Source organism: Gossypium raimondii, chromosome 1, assembly GCF_025698545.1.
Source record: "Gossypium raimondii isolate GPD5lz chromosome 1, ASM2569854v1, whole genome shotgun sequence".
NCBI lineage: Eukaryota > Viridiplantae > Streptophyta > Magnoliopsida > Malvales > Malvaceae > Gossypium > Gossypium raimondii.
Window position 1 is genome coordinate 6,076,582 of NC_068565.1, and position 20,703 is coordinate 6,097,284.

At 31.3% G+C, this 20,703-nt stretch overlaps 1 protein-coding gene across 1 annotated transcript; it reads right to left on the minus strand.

Annotated features, from left to right (window-relative positions):
* Positions 1-5,267: 5,267 nt before the first annotated feature.
* LOC105778994 (dynamin-related protein 5A) lies at positions 5,268-9,756 on the minus strand. Its single transcript, XM_012602747.2, has 8 exons — positions 9,365-9,756; positions 8,673-8,864; positions 8,353-8,559; positions 7,616-8,044; positions 7,070-7,297; positions 6,776-6,971; positions 5,869-6,565; positions 5,268-5,664 (listed from the first exon to the last, which is right to left on the minus strand). Exons 1-8 carry the CDS (start codon positions 9,698-9,700, stop codon positions 5,478-5,480), a joined length of 2,472 nt encoding a protein of 823 aa, XP_012458201.1. The 5' UTR covers positions 9,701-9,756; the 3' UTR covers positions 5,268-5,477.
* Between the last annotated feature and the right edge of the window lie 10,947 nt (positions 9,757-20,703).

The window sequence follows — 20,703 nt, forward strand, 5'->3', positions numbered from 1 at the left end:
GTAATCATCAATATAAACTATTTGGACCCAAAATTACAAAAAGGAAAAATAGGACCCAATTATTGAAGAAATTCAAGTAGAAAGATTAAATCTTAATTTTAGACCTAGTAGAGGGACCAAAAGTGATATTTGTCCAATTTTCTGTAAAATTCAAAAAGAAACAAAGACTGAAATGTATGAAGTAAAAGGACTAAAAGTGATATTTGACCAATTTTATATAAAATGCAAAGAAGATTTCAAAATTTGGTAGAAAAACATATATGAACATATTTAAAACAAGATATAACATATTTAAAACACAATGAACACATACAAAGACTATTAAAATATAAAATGTTGGAATAGGTCCCTTTTCTTCCTTTCTTTAAAGATGGACCACCCATAGGTCTCGACATTAGAGACAAAATAGAGGAAAGGAGGGGACCACTTACAATTCTTGCTAATAAAAACAAAACAAGGTTCGTGAATAGTTTTCAACTTTGCTCATACATACATACATACATACATATACTCTTATATATGCTGTTGTGTGTTTATTTTAAAGTCAAAATCTTTCATCACCATCATCATGATTCGTATCATCTAAAGACATCATACTCCTTGAAATTTCATTCTAAGTGGGTTATACTTTACATTTTCTTTTTTATTTTAATTTATTTCTATACTTTAAAAAATATAATTGGATCTTTAAAATATCTTTATTCTATTAAATAGGTTGATTGATAATTTGAGGATTCAATCAGAATATTTTGAAGTTTAGGATTAACTTAGAATTTGTATCATAGTTTGAGGGAATTTAGTGAAATTAATCCATATCTTTAACAAACGTTGAAATTTGAGCCTTACGGATCCCAATAGCCAACCACAGTTACCCCACCCATTTTTTTCTTATTTGGGAAAAAAAGAGAGAACTGTAAACAAATGAAGAAAAGGATGACGATGATGATTGATGAGAGGAATGATTATATTGAATTGAATTAAGAAAGGAAAATCTCATTCAAACAATTTATTTGAGTTAATTGTATCAAACATCTTTAAATTATAATTTTTATTTTAAATTAGTTCTTTTAGCGCAATTATTTGATAAATTATTGAAATGATCAAACTGCTTATTCATGGAAATAAATAAATGTTATTCATCATCTCTATGTAAAGTGAATATTGGTTTGCTGATTACCTAAGAATTAACTAATAATAAGTTGAATCATAAGACATGGATTATGATGCGGGAAGACAACTTATATTAGTAAGTAATCTAATTTGTCAATGGTCCATAAGAATCAGATTAAACAATTGATTCAAGAGACTACTATGTTGCATATAAGTCCAATTGGAAAGATAATTTGTTTTGGTTATTGAAGTGGTCAACTCTTAGAAATAGAGACATAGGTGTGATTGTCAAAATTGATACTACATCAGATTGGACCAAGTAGAACATATTTTAGATCCGTTTATGTATTTATTCACTTATGATGTTCATGGTGCAACTTACTTTAATCTTGAGTAACTGACCCTGTGTATAGAACTCATGTACTTTGATATATTGAAAGACTGCACTCTTATGGTAGTGAACCGAAAGGTGGTATATTGGGTGCATGATGGCTTTACTTTCAATAATGGAATTCAAAACTTAAATCAAGAGTAAATGATATCCTATCATTGGTATTACATGAATTATGAAAATGAAACCTAATCGAAAGTCATTTGTCTACGACAAATGATTTTATCATTACTAGTATGAGTAATGATAATTTTCATTGCTAAAGATACAATGATGAGCATGAAATAAAATAAATAGAATTAGATTAATGGATTTAGCTTAAAGAGATCATGGATATTCTACGAGGGTAACACACATTTGGCAATGTTATTTGATGTCCACCAAACTAATTAATAAATTAGCCAAGACAAGTGCACCTATTAATTAATAGTATAGCTATGGTGAACACAAATACTGTTCCCTCAAGGACTACAATTACCAATAACTATCACCTTTCTATTATTTAACCTAATAATTCAAATGATTGATTAAAATTAAATTAAACCATCTAAATTAACTAATGAATGCACCAAAGAATGAAACACAAAAACAATCAAGTGAAAAACAATACATAGGTAAAAATTCACCTAGATTTCATTTATAATTCTCAATCTAATTTATGCAATTTATTTTCTTAGCTCTTTGATTTATAGAAATGCCTAATTTATGTTAATATATCTTTTGAGCATAAGAGCAACTAATTCTTGGTTGATTAATTGAAATTTCTTTCTAATTAAAACTCTTATTATTGTATTAATTCGCTCTATGGATCCCTCTATTAGATTTGGCTTTAATCGATATATTTATGCCGCTTTTATTTCTAGGATTGCATGCAACTTCATTCAATTATACAAGATATAATCACAATGAGGGTCTATTCAACCTCGACTTATCCACATAAAAATGAATTAACACTCTAGAATTATTAACCTAAAAATAATAAAATATTCATAATTGAAAACAAATAGACTAAGACTTTATTGCATAAAAATAGAAATTAAACAATAGAATCCATCCTAGGGTTCATCTCCCTAGGTATTAAGAGAATTAGTTCATCATGGTAAAAGTAACACCAAAAATACAATATAACCACTAGAATAAAAGAAATCCACGATAACTCCCCTGAAAATCAACTTGGACTCTTGAATCTTGGTGAAAAATTGCTTGAAAATTGGTTTTAATGGTGTCCTCAGGGTAATTTCGTGCTCTCCCTTTGTGGCTGCCCCCTTCCCTTCTTTTTGGTTTTCTATTTATATCCTCTTAAGGTGTTAAAAAAACTAAAAATCGTAACTTGCAACCTTCAGTCCACACAATTCCCGAGATTGACACACCTTATACACATAGCCTTGTGAATCTACGTGGCCATGTGAATTGCCTACGTGAAAATCTACTACATGTGTACAACTTCCGAAATGCTCCAAAATTCTAATTTCTACCTTTTTTCCACTCTTATGGTTCTCAAATGCTCTATTAAACATCAAACATGAATATAAATTATTAGAAAATATAATTCACAATTAATATCATATAATCACCCAAAAATACACTAAGAATGAGGCTAAAATATGTTACTTTTAACACTTATCATTATTAAATGAAGCTTGAAATCAATAGCTTTCGTAATGGTATATAATAAGAAGTTTAGTCATGGTACTTTAGAGGAATGACTTTGTGACTAAATAATTTGTGATTAATAGATGAAAAGTCAAAACTTAAGTACGAATTATTTAAGCCCTAATTATATATGCATAATCGGTCACTCTATTATCTCAACACAACTCTTTAATGAATTGTGTTTAACATGAATACTTGTGTGAAACTGTAAATGATTGAACAACAAGAAATGTTCACTCCATTTACTCATTGGAGTAATATGTGTTTTATTGGTTTAAAGATTAGATTGATATGTAGTTAATTTAGTCACTTAGCATATCTATTTAATTGGATTAAATGATGAAGCGAAATGGATCTAAATTAAGAGATCATGCTATCTAATTATTTGGAATAAAATAAAATTTATTAAATAAAGTTACACATGTATTTTAATACCGTAAAATCGTTATAACTTTAATGAGATTAAAATAAGGCTTATGTAAATTATTTAATTAGAAAATTAATTTACATTGCCACTATTAAGGTGACGTAAGCCAAATTAGGCTGACACATATGGGAGAATTTCTGGATCTTTTAGTTCTCTTTAAAACAATTTCTGGATCACATGATTTTGAGGTTTATAACTCAAGATATGGTCATTTTCATAAAACAATGCAATTTCCTATAGGAAGTTCAAGATTAATCACTAGATTTCATACGGATAACTTTGACTTGACTTTTTGAGATCTTTTGACCATTTTTTTGGACAATTCTTTTTCTTAAAGTGTATACCATCGAGTTCTCTTCAAAACGACTTTTGAATTACTTACTTTTGAGTTGTGTAGCTTGAATTTGACCCTTTTCGTAAAGGAGTGCAATTCCTAACGAGGGCAGTTTGAGTCCAGTCGCAAATCAACTTTTCTAACTTGTCAAAGCGAATTAGAATACATCCAAGTACTAAATTATTGATGTTTTGTTATTCTTAATTATTCGAGGTGATCCTGGATGCATAAAAAATTCTAAAATTCCTCCGCTCAACCCACCACGTTTTTCCAATAAAATTTCAATATGTTTTAATTATGCCCTCAAGCTATCAATGTTATATTAATCAGGTTATTTCGTTATTAAAATCATTAAATGGCACACCAAATCTTACGTAGCTAAATTTAAAATAAATTTTAAAAAAATTAAATATTATCGCATAACTTTTAAAAATAAAACTAAAAATAAAGTAATCTTGAAAAAGAGAGTGAACGGAAACATCCTTAAAAGCTTCAAACCAAGATTTGTACGATGTCCATTTTAACAATGTTCATTTTTTCATAAAATTTTCTTTTTAAAATTATGTTGTATACAACTTGACATATCATGTAACAATTAAATTAATAATTTTAATAAAAATCTTAATTGATACAATATCAATAATTTTAAAATATAATTTAAATAAATTAAATTTTAAAACTAATTTTAAATAATAATCATAATTTAAATATGCCTCATGCAATTAACTCAATTTGATTATAGTGTTAAAAGAACTAAAAATTAGTACAGTGATTAATGGGTAAACATATAAACATCAACTTTTTATTTTCAATAAACAACTATTACTTTTATTAAATTGTTAGAAACAAATTATTCAACCATTATTTTTTTAATTATCTTATCAATAATTAATTTTTTAAAAATCTTTGTTTAAATATTTTTATATTATTTTTATTTCTTTCATCCACGTAACGAGTATAACATATGATTAATTAATTTAAAATGTTTAGCTGAATCCATATCAACCTGTGATATTAATTCAATTAATTAAAAATATTTTTATTTAAAAGTAATAAATACGAATGAGTTTTTATTTTTTATGTAGTCTATAAAAATAATTTAAAATTAAAATAAATCCACAATGTAAATTATAAGAATTTTTTATTTTTTTATTTTATATAAAATCTAAAAATAATTTAACCTCAAAAAATTCAGAAATTTAAAATTTACAAATTAAGACATCAACATCTTCAAAACTTCAATTTTGACATTTCAATCAAACCCTTATTTGTTTTTTTATATAATTTTTTTGTAAGTGTATTCTACATAATTTTTCTTTAGTATTTATTAAAGGGCTAAAATTACGCAGATATTTAGGAAAGCTAATTTTATTCACTGATTAAAACTGTGGTCAGTACCTTATCCAGAAGAGAAAGCAAAAAATGGTTGCCAGCATTAGAAAACAACAAACACATGAATGATTTTTTTTTTTTTGGTTCACTAGGTGTGAAACCTTTGCTTGGGAGCATTATGTTGGAATGGAGGGATCCAGTCCATGGAGAAACAAACGGTGTCGTTTGCATCAGAGTGCTCGAGCAACATTTTTGAACTCATTCAAGCAAGATTGAAGAATCTTCTGTCGTTTTTGAAGTGATTGTCGTTCCTTGTGCTGCACCTCAATGGCGTCTGGAGCTATAAACATATCCATGAATTTCTCATCATTCACAGCAAACAGGTCCAATCCAAGTGCCACCACTAGCCTGTCCCGACTATATATCCAAATAAAGCAAAGAAATTAAACCAATGTGTCTTTATGGTCCAATCTAGAGGGGTAAAATGCAATACTGGTCCTAATATAAGTGCCTTTATGGTACTTTTACTGTTCTTACAGCAGTTCTATTGTCAGTGAGGGTATTGATACCAGTAATATCACTTGTACGGATAATAATAAAAGCAGAGATCAAAGAACTTACCATGGGGTTAAAAATCCAGAGTTCAGGGTTGATGTCACACTGCGTTCAACAAGGACTTCACGTATCCGTGCAAAATGTTGTGCTGCCGATGAGCAGATTTCTGAGTAACTTGAACCTGTTTTGGAACCACTATCACCATTACCAAATAAAAGACTACCACCATTGTGAACTTTTGCCAATTGTTCAGCATTTCTGTTGCCAGTCATTCTTGCTATACGTTTTCTTGGTCCAACTTCAATGCAATTCCCAAGTTCCTTCTTAACTCTAGCGTAGACCACATCACATGGCTGGTCAGGAGATGGGGTCTCAGGCACTGTCAATTGGGTTTCTTGAAGAGCTTCTCTAGCTTCTGTGCCTTTTCCTGGAGTGGTTTGCTTTGAATTCTTTTCAGGTGGTATGTTCTCCTGATCTCTCTTCGCCTCGTCGTGCGGTACTTGCTCAATATCAGATAGCTCAAGGCAATATGAAGCAGATGAAGCTTGGTTGTATTTGTTATAGGAACTTGCCGTTGAGTTAAAGACTCCTTGAAAATCATTCTCATAACAAACCTGAGAATACGGACTTGTGACTGAATCAAGATGATGCCTAACTAGTTGCTTGCACTGTTTAGCCAAATCCTTTATAAAGCGATTGTATGCATGCCTTAAAGCTGCATGAAACCCAACATACCCATCCCAATTTCCAGTATTCTTCCCATCTGTGCAAATTAATAGAAATCAATAAGCATTATGTTATAAGGAAATCAGAGAGGAGGTAAATGCTAGATGCAGTTGGTGTGCATAAGGTGGGACTAAAATATCCATAAAGTGACTATCATGTATGTCAGAAATACCATCTCTTTGAAGATAGTCCCTCTTCAAGATGATGGCTAAAAAGTTCGATCAATGAAGGGAAAATGACTTCTTACATTCCGATTCACGGCAGCGATTCCTCTCAAGAGCAATGTCAAAAAGATTGCCTAGAACGAAGGCAAGCCGATCACAAGCAGTATCAAGGAGAGGAGCAAGCCATGACCGTGCAGCAGTACGTGCAATTTCTGCAGCAGCCTCCGTTACTCCTCTACCACCACCTCGGCCAGCATGTGCAAGTAAGATATTCGCAACCTGTTTCAGGAAAATATATCTATTTACAAGTTCATCGGGGATAAAAGTCATGCTCATATGATATTCTTGGGGCAAATTTCAAAGTTCGATATATCTACCTTCTCTCTTGATACTGGGGGACATTCCATGGAATATGCAGCGCAGCGGAATTCATGCATTACCCTTTCGAAAGCAGCTCCACCATAAAGACGAAGAACAGCATTAGCAGGTTTTATATCAGTAGTAACACCTGGCCAACTCCCTAACCCACTCTCGGATCTTTCCTCCTCTGTTGTTTTCCCCCACTGCTCGGGGGAAGGATCTGCTGCTCCATCGATCAAAACCCCCTTGAGCAACGAAAAGGTAGGATTAGTTTTTTGTAGTTAAGCCACAAGCTTTATGGAAGAAGAAAGGGTCACAAATTCTAAGAGCTCCATTTCAGCATGAATAACTCAGGTCGTGAAACTGGTATATATTAACCTCAGCTGAAGAAGTGGGAACATGTGATGCTACCTCAAAAGTTGGAACAATATTGAGAGTGGTCCAATTTGCTAAATACTTATACGTTACTAGAAGGGGAAATGATTTTCTGAAGTAGCTAAATCTAAAAAGATGAGACTGTTTATCTGAACCAAATAAAAGTCTGTATGAGAGAGATGTCTCACCACATGATTGCTTATATATGCCGCATGCATCATGGCTGATTTTCGAAGATGAGAAACATCGGAAGTTGCTTGTATTTTGGAGTCAATTCTTGCCAGCTCAATGTTAACTTCACTGCAGCGCTGCTCAAGCAATGCCAGTGTAGCTGGGGCAGCTTCTTTGTATCTCTTTTGTAGTTCTGATTCCAAATACTCCCTCAAAGAACAAAAACCAATATAGGGCTTGAACTTTTCTTCATCATAACCTCCCTTGATTCCATCATGCAAATGACGTAAAACTTCAGCATCCACTTGGGATATTTGCCTTCGGAATTCATCATTTGATATGGTGTTCCTTTCCTTCGGCAATGCCACAAAAAATGGCCGGGTATTTTCTCCAAGATATCCACTTGCACTCAAATAACGATCTACTTCCCATCTGTCACTAAACTCCTACATTAATTGAATCGTCACAATCAAATGCCACACAATTTCAGATACACAATCAAGTTACAAGACAGAGACATAACATATCAAGCAACAAGCAAGGCTTATTTTCAGTCCCTATTATGTCAGGACCCCAATGCTCAATTTCTCCTTAAACAGAGCCCCCGGGCTCAGGTTTTCGTTAAACCAAGTCCAGTTCGTTAAATCCTCGGCGGGTTGCAACAATATGTAATACTCATTGTAGTGTGAATGTGTCAGCTCAATGTTACATCTCATACATAATAAAGCCCAAAAGGAAAGCATGAAATCTTTACCTTGAGTCTATTATCAAACTTGGAGACCACAACTATTGTCCTTCTAAAGGTTGGATCAATTTCACGAATTGAATCTAACCACAAAGATGAGCACCATTCCACGCTACTCTGCTGAAGGAATAACAGAATACGATGGGGAGGACTAGCTAGTGACTTAACCATTGAAAGAATTTCCTCTGGTGTGTTCTCTGGTTCTCCCTTCTTTGCCTGCCAACAAATTGCCAACCATATATTTTGCTTCATAAATAAATTCATTATATTACAAGATTTCAATCAATATAAGATCTTTTATTTTTTTCCCAAATGAACTAACAGCCTACCTTAAGAACAAATCCTGGGGTATCAATGATGGTGAGATTTGGACAATGTGCAAATTCAGCTCTCATTATAATTGGCTTAGGAGAAACTGAAGTTTTAGTCTTTTTCAAAAGTGCCTCAGTTCTTGATTTTATGATGTCTGCAATTGTCGATGCTGAAACAACTGGACTTCCATATTCTTCAGAATCTTCTTCCTGTTTGTAGTTTTCAATTTTAAGTAATCAGAAAAAGATAACAAGGGAAACATAGCAGCTTCTAGAAACGGAGTATATATTACTTAAGAACACCCTGATCCTATACCTCCCCAAGAAAAATGCTAGCAAAAGAATTAAAGGTATAAATCAAGACTATTCACATCCAAAACATAATAAATCCCTGGTATTTGTTCAATAACAAGTGTTTTAAAATTCAACTCTTTTAACACAAATTATTCTGTCTAAATTCTATTATAAAGAAAAAACTTATGTTTCTAAATTAAATTCTTCGATATTCCAGGTATTGTTTTGATTAAACAATTTGCAGTTCTTCCATCCAGAGTAAAATAAACACAGATAAAAAAACCGATTAAGCAAATAACAACATCGCCACAGGAAATTCAAAAGAAATAAAAGAAATGAAAATCCAAAAAAGGGCCTTAAACCCATTAAACAAAACCGATCCGAATTCGCAAATAATAAATAAGAGCAAAAACCACCTGGAAGCGACAACGAGGCTCAAGTGCCGAAGGGTCATGAACCATCTGCAAAATGAGAGGCCGGCGAGTGCCCATCTCGACCTCACGCACATTGAAACGAAATCCAAGCAAAGCTTCAAGGAGAGAACTTTTTCCATCAGATTGGCCGCCGAGCGCTACGATCTCCGGGATCGGAAGCTTCTCCCCGAAGGCCACTGCAGCCGCTTGGAGGCGGTTGTAGGCCTCGAAACGGGACAGAGAGGAAGAAAAGGAGGAACCGTCACGTGAATGGTGATGATGAGAGTGGGACCTTTTGGATTTCTCTACTGGGGTTTTGGTCGGAGTCGGAGTCGCCATCGCCGTTGGAAAGAGAAAAGAGGGGTGGGGAAAGAAGAAAAGAGAGGAAGCGCTTCCAATTTTGAATTTAAAATTTCGAGGGAAATACAGACGTTGGAGGATTGTTGGGCATGTGCATGGGCTCGAGCTGGGCTGGTATGGTATGGAATGGCTAATTAGGTTTGGGCTGGACTCAACATGGATCAGGTTTACGCATATATTAATGGCTTATTACTATATTTTATTGGGCAAATTCCACAGATGGTCCCCTAGCTATCAAAACATTTCATTTTAGACATCCAAAATAAAAAGTTTGCAATTTAAGCACCGAAGTTACATAGTTTGATAATTTAGGCCACTCCCTTTAAAATCTCAAACAAAAATCTAACATGACATTTTTCTTTTAAATTTTGATTTTCCACGTAATAAGAAATAAAATGTATGTCATTGTAATTCATTAAAAAATTCATTTTAGCTTGTCAAACTTTTAATCTAATTTATATAACCTTAAAAAAAATTTATATATATGCATCATTCCAATCTAAACATCTTCACTCGTGCCTTTTGCTTTGCCTTCCATGCATTGGCATATGATACTTGGTATTTATACTAGGAACTAATATCCGCGATTAACATCGTAACTGGAACCCTCGAATTTGCTTCCAATAATGGTGCTATTTCTTTAGCTATCATATTCAAACTCAATTTATAGTGATCTTAGGATATTGTTGAAACTGTGCAGGTGTGAGGATTATTGTATTTTGTTATCTCCCATAATTGTTTCCTCTTTAGAAATGAGGCTCGTACTCGCCACATGTATCCATCACCGAATTTTACACAGGTTCCTACATATCTTACAATTGTAGATGCATCCACTTGGTAGTCTGCGAATGCCTTAACATTTTACTCCTAAATGGCTAATACGGTAGCGTCTTTCATGGAAATTGAGTACCAGCTGTCAATTGCCTTGAAATATGTATCGGTTGGGGTGGTATAACTTGGAGTGATATGCGGATACTCCGGAAACTCAAGACCTCTCATCTCGTCAAAGTTAACTTCCAGCATACGGGCTAGAGGTTCTAATTTCATATTATCCTATCCAACATCACTAGCATTTACAAGTTCCCTAGTCTTCAAATCATCATTACCAAAATCACCGATCGATTCTACAAAAAGAAATCTGATCAAATTCTTAAGAATTTCTTACTTAGGTTAGCAATGTGTATTCTAGCAAAAGTGGACGACCCCTCGTATTGTTGGGAATGGTGTATACCAACAAAAGTTGATGGCACCTTGTATGGTTAAAAGTATTACTGAATCTGGATTCTAAAAACTATACATTGCAAAATATCCTAATTGCATCTCCATCTTGTTGTATTCATTAAAGATATAAGAAGATTACAACAACGATATGAAGTTATTAATCCACCCGTATTTCGAGTATGGTATTCCCATTTGTGAATCCACTAAAGGGATCGTAGACGAGTTTGGAATATCACCCCCCATGTTCTTCTACAATGTTGTCGAGCTCGACATACAACTCAACTGTATCAATACCATTACACTCGTGAATTGCAACCATTGTTTATATATCATCATCACCCATTAAATGAATTACTGAATATCTGACTTGATCGTTACATGTAATAAACCTATACCTTAACAACCCAACCGAAGCTCCAATTTTTTGACCAATTTTGCTCCTCATCTCCACTAACTTGATGTCTTTTTTAACATCATGTTAATCAAACTTTTAAACTTGAAGATTACATCAATATTTGTATTATAAGTTTGACTATTATAGTTCACCATAGCATAACACATTTTGTTCATTTGGTAGTGGATTTGAAAGATAAGACCAAGAATAAACTAACAATTCTCCCTTCAAACTACTGTGATTGTGTCTATGTATGATATTCAGCCTTCCCACCTTTTTCATGACTATTTTTACATTTTACCTATTATTGAATAGGTTTCCATCAAATCATAAAGAGACTTGTTTTATCATTTCAGTTATCAGGCTTCCATCAACTCATGCAAACAGACTTGTTTTTATCATTTCAGTCGTTAAACTTCCATCAAATCATGTAGAGAGACTTGTTTTATCATCTCAGCCATCAAGCTTTTATCAACTCATTCAGAGACTTATTTTGTTATCTCAGTCTTCCATCTACTCTATTAGAATCTTCCAATGTCTTATTCTATTGTATTAAAATTCCATCCTTTCAATTGTGCTTGCATGCGAGACAAAATTTTATTACTTTAGAATCTTAAACGTGAACCCTAAAATTTTTATATTCAAATTTTAATATTGATTCAAACCCTAAAATGATTGGTTATAGCTTCAAACCCTAATGTCAAAACCTAAAATGATTGGTGGAAAAAAAATTAGGAGTCAGCATCAAAGTCGACACCTCTAGGGCATGTGACCCTTAGAAGTACTGAGTTTGATGTTGGCTCCCAAGGTGCCGACTTCATCTAGTTTACTAAATAATTGTCTAAGACAAGTAGTTTGCTAAATAAATCTTTAAACTAGTATATTTGATTAAAAAACCTAACGATAATAATAAAAAATTGAATTAAGTCAAATTAAAATTAAAATTAAAAAATATAGTATATATAAAATCGGTGAAAGTACCTCGCCAATTCCTAAATTTTCAATAAGGAGTAAACATATCCCTCTACTAAAAGAATGAGTAATTAAGCCCTGTATTTTTAAAATGTAAGCAAATTGGTAAAATTATTAACATTTGAAACAAAAGCTATCTAAACAAATGATGTGGCATATGATTGTTCAGTCAATGATATATGTCACAGACAGTAATCACATATCACTTATAAAATATTAATATTTAAACATAACATAGAAATTTAAAAAATTATAAAATCATTGTACATGTGGCTGATTATGATTGGCTGTAATAACTTTAAAACAAATAACTCTTTTTATTTTATTACTTATTAATATAAAAAGTAATTAGCTAAAATTAAATTAACTAAAAGAAAGAAAACAACTTACCAAACTAAAAAGAAATGAAGAAAAGGAAGACCGGGAAACAAAGTTTCCAATCTTACGCGTGAATAAAAGGAAATCGAAAGTAAAAAAAAGTTATTTATTTTTAAAAGCTCATTTAATTATTATAGTTAATCATAATCCGTTATATGTACAATGATTTTATAATATTTTAATAATTTTCATGTGATATTTAAATATTAATATTTTATAAATACCATATCAGCATCATCGGTAATATGTCATCATTGATTGAACCATCATATGCCACGTCAACCATTTTAACGATTTCTGTGATAAATATTAACAATTTTACCACTTTGCTTACATTTTTTGCTCCTTTTTGTAGGAAGACTTTTTTGCCCCCTTAATGGTAGACATGTGCATGGGCGGAGATCGTGAAAGTCCGCTTGAAATATGGACCTAGACAAAAAAATGGAGCCCGTTTTATAAATGGGTTAGGCCTCGGGTAAGTATTTTTTGGCCCAAGCTCAGCCCAGTTCGGATACATGTTTAAAAAATCAAAAGTATCGATACCTTTAACAAAGTATCAATACCTCTGACAAAAGAACCGATACCTTGCCTACTATCGATACCGTTTTAAGGTTCAATGTTTTGAAAATTAAATAAAAATTGTCTGAGTATCGATACCCTCCCGAAGGTGTAACACCCCCTTCCCCGAGACCGTTGCCGGAGTCAAGCACGAGGCGTTATCTGACTTAACTTACTAGTTCGGAACACAAAAATTTGCTTTTAAAATTAATTTCAGTATTCCCAACAAAACTGTCTACCTGCGCGACTGTCACTAATTTAATTATAACTCGAGTTACGAAACTCAAAATTTAGATTAGTAAATTTTTTCTGAAACTAGACTCATATAACTTCTTACCATAAAATTTCCAGAATTTTTGGCTCAGCCAATTAGTACATTTTATTCGTTAAATTCTTCCCTGTTTCACTGCTCGACAGTTCTGACTTCTTGTCACGAAAAATCAATTATCTCATTGTACAGAATTCATATAATGTTATCGTTTGATTATTTTGAAAATAGACTCACTAGGTAATCTAGAAATATAAATTATGACCCATAATTCTTTTTGTACAATTTTTAATGAATTTCTAAATTCAGAATAGAGGACTTCAAAAACCATTCTGACCCTGTCTCACTAAAATTTAAATATCTCAAAATATAAAATTCCTTTGCCTACACTGTTTCTTCATGTAAAAATATACTTGATAAGCTTTAACTATATATATCATTCACTCTCTAATTACATTTCTACTATTTTTGGTGATTTTTAAATTCACATCACTGCTGCTGTCCAAAAACTGCTTCTTTGTATTAGCTACCATTTAAACATATATAACACCAAAACATGTTCTTTACTAACCATTTCGATAGTTAATCTTTAGCCATATCATATGAACATACTCAAAATGAATAAATCTCTGTACATGCCATAGCTTTAAACGTTTTGAAATCATATAATATGTAACACCCCAAATCCGGTCTAAACGTTATGACTGAATCTGGCGATGTCACATTGTAACACCCCTTACCCGTATTGACGCCGGAATAGGGTACGAGGCATTACCAGAACACATACACTTATAAACATGTTAAACCGAGTTATAAAATTTCATTCAAATTTAAAATCTTCAAATTTTTAACATGCTTTTATAAATCTTCACGTTATAACTTCAAAATACTATATTTGTAACAAATAGAGCTTCTTAGACCCAATACATACTCATGCAATTCAATACTTCATTTCCATTTCATTTAATTCACGATTCTCATGTTCACAATTCAATTCAATTTCTCAATCCAATATACATATCAATACCACAATAATTCATTTAATTCACATCATATCATTTGCAATTTCCATTTAATTCACGTACAATTCAATTTCATTAAGTTCAATACTAATACATAATTATCGTTTAACTTAACGTCCCTTTTTTGTATCATTTGACACTTCAAGAATGAACCTAGTATTTCATTTCCTTTCCACTCTCGTTTCCTATGCATATCACACAAGATATAAACATTACACTCAACCATAGTCGCAAGCTAGTCTTTTTGAAGACTAACCACATGATAAATCATTTTAATAAAGATTACAAACTTTAAACCTTACCACCCTTTTATGATCACAAGCATATTTCCATCTAGACATTTACCATCTCAATGCATAATTTTATAAATTTAATGTGGCATAATCCAGCCACAACTTGGCCAAAGCCTAAGCATACACACCAAACATGCTAGCCAAATAAACATATAGTATAAGCATTATAAGCATGGATAAGCACCACATTTACTTATGTATCAAACTTATCAACATGAGTTAATTCATAAACCATTTTTGACATTGCTACATACCAAATCATATACCAAGTATACCACATACACATACTATGAAACTTTATTTTCTCACATGAACTTTAACTATAACTAATAATGCACAATTATAAACATCATTTCTTTTCAATCGTTTATCGATTATAATCGAGCATATGGCCAATTATACACAAATCATTCATATGTTCTTCCAATTTTCCTCCTCCTCCTCTCCATTCCACATCCTTAATGTGTATAACACACTTAAACAACATTAACTACAATTTCACTATTCACTCACATGTATATTCAAAGCTGTCTATTCGAGTCAGAGTCACTAAATTATTTTTACTTGGAGATACAGAACTCCAAATTAAGATCCGTAAATTTTTCCTAAAACTAGATTCACATATCTTCTTACCATAAAATTTTCATAATTTTTAGTTTAGCCAAATAGTACATTTTATTCTTTAAATTTTCCTCTATTTCACCTTTCGACAGATTCGACCTCTCTTCACTAAAAATTAATTATCTCATTTTAAAAAATTCAGATATTGTTTCCATTTGTTTCTATTGAAAATAGATTCACTGAGGATTCTAAACATATAAACTTTATCCCATAATTATTTTTGTACAATTTTTGACAATTTTCCAAAGTAAACTTCAAATATCTCAAAATATATAACTCTTTTACTTGCTCTGTTTCTTTTATGTGAAAATAGACTCATTCATCTTCAATTTCATATATTATTCAGCCTCTAATTCAATCTCCACCATTTTTGGTGATTTTTCAAAGTCACACAACTTTTGCTGTCTAAACTATTTTATTGCTCAATGTACTCTTTCATAATTTCACTTTTTCACTTTCAATCACAATTCAATTAAAAATTCACTTTTCCATTTCTAAGTCGATATTCAATTCAATTCCACACCTATATTCATTATTCAATTACACTTAGTCAATTTCCCGATAAACACTTCGGAATAATAACAGATACTCGGTGGATTCAACACATAGCAACCACCTTATTAATCAATGATGTCAAATGGAATCAACACATAGCAACCACCTTACTAATCAATGATGTTCGGTTCACATAGTAGCCTGCACATAGTACTACACACGTGATCGAAACTATCCGGTACGCATAATAGCTTGCACATAGTACTACACATGCAACCTATCATTCCGGTACACGTAGTAGCCTGCACATAATACTACACACGTGACCATCAGTTTCACTTTTACATAGTGGCCTACACACAATCCGTGCCACACATGTGACCATTTCTGTCACTTCATTCGTATCCATTTTTATTCCAAAGGTTCATTCGGGAATTTTTCACTTTTTCTCACTTTTCTTTTTATCAATCAATTTCAATTTCTCGTCTTTCTTGATTTATAACAATATATTTATATAACCTTCACACTATTCATTCCAGTCCAAAAATCATACTTTGGAAAATTACGTTTTTGCCCCTAAAGTTTCATAAAATTATGATTTTGCCCCTAGGCTCGTAAAATAATTTTTATTCAATTTCCTTACATTTTAGGCCTAGCTGAACCATTTTCATAACTATAGCAGCCCACAATACTCATTTATTCACACACTTGTGACATATTTTATAACTTTTACAAATTAATCCTTTTAGGCATTTTCATCGAAAATTACTTAGTACAAATCATTTATCACACTCCAAACATTCATATGCTTCCATAAAATATCAAAATACATGCATATCATTCATGGGTAAATTTTTAAACACAAACCGTAGTTCAAAACAATGGTAAAAATGGGTAAATCTTGTTAAGAGGATTTAAAAAACATAAAAATCATTAAAAACGGGGATAGAACGGACTTACAATCGAGCTTGGAAGCTTGAAAAACCCTAACCATTGTTTCTCCATGCAATTTTCGGCCTAGGGGTTGAAGATGGACAAAAATTGGCTTTTAGTTTTGTTTTTAATTCATTTTAATAACTAAATGACCAAAATACCCTTAATGAAAAACTTTGGAAACATGCCTAACCATACCCATTTTTGCCCACGAACTTAACCAATTGTCTAATTACCATATAAATACCTCCAATTTAAAATTTCATAACAATTGGACACCTCTAACATATAGAACTCAACTTTTGCATTTTTTACAATTTAGTCCTTTTGACTAAATTGAGTGCTCAAACGTCAAAATTTTCGAACGAAATTTTCACGAAATCATTTTGTGAAATCGTAGACCATAAAAATATAATGAAAATAATTTTTTTCTCGTTGAATTTGTGGTCCCGAAACCACTATTTTGACTAGCCCCAAATTCGGGTTGTTACATAATACCGAGATGTCTGTTGATAGTGTGATACAAAGCTCCGACGATCTCCAATTCGAGTAAGCTCAAAACACTATAAAACAAAGTAAAGGAGGAAAGGAGTAAGCTACTAATAGCTTAGTAAGTTACATGTAAACAATAAGCACTCATTTAATAATTAACATTTTTTAACATATAACTAATCAATACATTTCTTAGCAATTTCAATTACTTATATATGCACAATCTTGCCAAATTCACTTGCATATACATTTACACACTTAACCTTTATCACATATGCTCATTCTTTCAAATGTACCTGCATACACACATCATTTCATATTCACTTTAACTCAATATTAATCCCGTTGAACACTCAGAATATATACGGATACGTAGAGAATTAACACATAAGTGCCACACTGATATGTAGTCGAAGCTACCACTGAAATGTAGCCGAAGCTACCACTGATCAATAACACTGGAAATGTCCACAGGTCTGCTCATACAAGCTGTCAGGTATCTGCAACACATGTTAGATCACCCAGCACCCGGGATTCACTGTAACACTGTAACACTGGTCTCTAGTGACATGTCATTTGTATCCACTTCTATTCCTAAGTTCAACCGAGAATTTATACTTGACACTTTATTTTAAACACTTTATCACTTGAATAATTCATGAACAATTTTCCTTCCACATTCAATATTAATTCACATATCAAATATAATTCACAATTTATAAAAATATATTGCTATTATTTACACGTAACTTACCTCGGATGCAAAACGACTATTTTCGTAAATTAGTCGATAACCTTCTCTTTTCCCCGATCACTTTCACTATTCCTTCTTTCTTGATCTATATTAACACAATTTAATATATTTTATCAACATTCCATTCAAATACAATTCATACACAAAATTTTGACAAACTACATTTTTTCCCATAACTTTTCAAAAATTACACTTTTGCCCCAAAGCTCGTAAAAATAAAATTCACTAAATTTTTAAAATTTTAAACCTCACTAAATCATATTTCATGCTCATAACAGCCCTCAATTCCACAAAATCACAACTTTATGCACACTTTACTATCTTTCACAATTTAGTCCTTTTTTAACATTTTTATCGAAATTCATCTAGTAAAACTCGTAATTAGCACTTCAATCATTCATTATCTATCATCACTCATCAAATGACAACTATATCATGAATGGGTAAATTTTTTAAACTTTAATTTCATTTAAAATAAGAGGTAGAAACATGAAATTCAAGCTTCAATAAGCATAAAAATACGAAAATAATTAAAAACGGGGTAAGAAATCACTTACAATTGAGCTTAGAAAAATCAAGCACCCTAGCTATGATGACATGAAATTTTTGGCAGCAAGTGTCTAATTTGAAGAAGATTAACACTTGTTTTCATCTTATTTTGTCTTTTATTCAATTTTGACAAAAATGCCCTTGACCCACTTACTTAGTTATTTTTCTAAAATTACCCTTATATGGCCATAACACAAATTTATGGTTACTTGCCACATAAACACTTCCAATTTTATGCAATAATTCAATTAAGTCCTTTAATCACTAATTAGACACACTTTTCATTTTTCTCAATTTAGTCCTAAAAATTCAATTAGGCACTAAATCATTAAAATTTCCTATCCATATTTTTACACAATATTTCAATCAATCGGTAATTAATAAAAATTTATAAAATTAAACTATTTCACTTCAAATTTGTGGTTACGAAACTACTATTCCGATTAGGCCCTATTTCGGGCTATCACACAATGTATTAATACCTTATAGCAAGTATCGATACTATAGATTTTAATATGGATCGGGTTGGTCTAGCTTCGGATTAAACATTTACAATCTGGATCGGGATTAAGCAAAAATTTAAACCCATATTTTGGATCAAGTCTAGTCCTAACAATTAGATTCAAATTTTTGATAGGACTTAACCCGACTCATGGACACCTTTACGTATTGGTAATACAGAGATTGCTAGGGCAGTTTTACCATATAAAAACCATAATTTTACTTAATGACTAAAGGGTTTTGAATTTTTTTCTTATTCATTATTTATAATATATTTTCCATCTAGTCCATATTTATGATTAAGTTTACGCGTATAAAACATTGATAAATGCATTGTGTAATTTGTACTAAAAAGCAATGAAATTGACTTAAACTTGTCCCAAATAAAACAAATTAAATTTGAACTTTTCAAACAAACTCTTGATTTTTTAATTTATACTTTTCTTTTTATGAAATTAGAAATTCTGAAGTTGTCTAATCTACCCCCAATGTGGTCCATCAATCAAAGAAAAAGAAATTTCGAGTGTCTGGAATAATGATTATTATTTTTGTTTGGTAATTAGATAATACCGATTCAAATATTTTCAACTATCTTTTTAATATTGTAATAATAAAAAAGATTGTCGATTGATTGATATAGATATTATTGTTAATGTAGTAGGACGTGAGTTTGAGTGCGTTGAAACGCATTATCCTCCTCTTTATGGGATAGGGATGAGTTATGGGTAATTTTAGGCATTGTATAAAAAAAACAGATATAATCAGAACCTTCCAACTTTAACACTATTAGTATTTTAAGTACAGTTTATCAACTTTCTATGTTGATTAGGTTACCTTCAAATGATTTAACATATAATTGACAAAAATTTGACAAATTTTCACAAAAAAAAAGAAAAAAATTAAATAAAAAACTTAATTTCTCGACTATTTAAAATTTTTTATCTGAAAACTACCATTTTATTCCTATTTATTTGAAATAATTCAAAGTCAATTAGTAAAAAACGAGACCTGTGACAAATGATCTCGTCCACTTTAGGTTTTTTTTTTTGAAAAATGGTAACCTAATTCTAAAAATATTAGATGTCAAATTGGAAAATGAATATGAATTAATTTTAACTTTTAAAGCATAAAATTAAAGTTCACATTACTTAAAACAACTTTCAAAAGATAATTTCAGAAAAAATACCTAAAAACATTTTGAATAAAATTATTAAAATATTAAAATTATCATTTAAAAAGTATTTTTAAATTATTTTCAGTAAAATAAATTAACAAACATGTATTTACGAAAAAACAAAAAAAACAAAAACCCCGTCAAGAGGGTAGCAATTCAACACTAAAATCAAAAATATATATGTTGACTGCTTTCATTATCAACATTGAATAATAATTAAAAAGAAAAGACATTCAAAATATACCCCACACGTTTAATTAGAAACTTTTATCATACTTTTTATCAAAAAAAAAACTTTTACCATACTTATAAAAAAATAAAAAATAATCATGGCCACCCAAACCCAATCTTAAATTC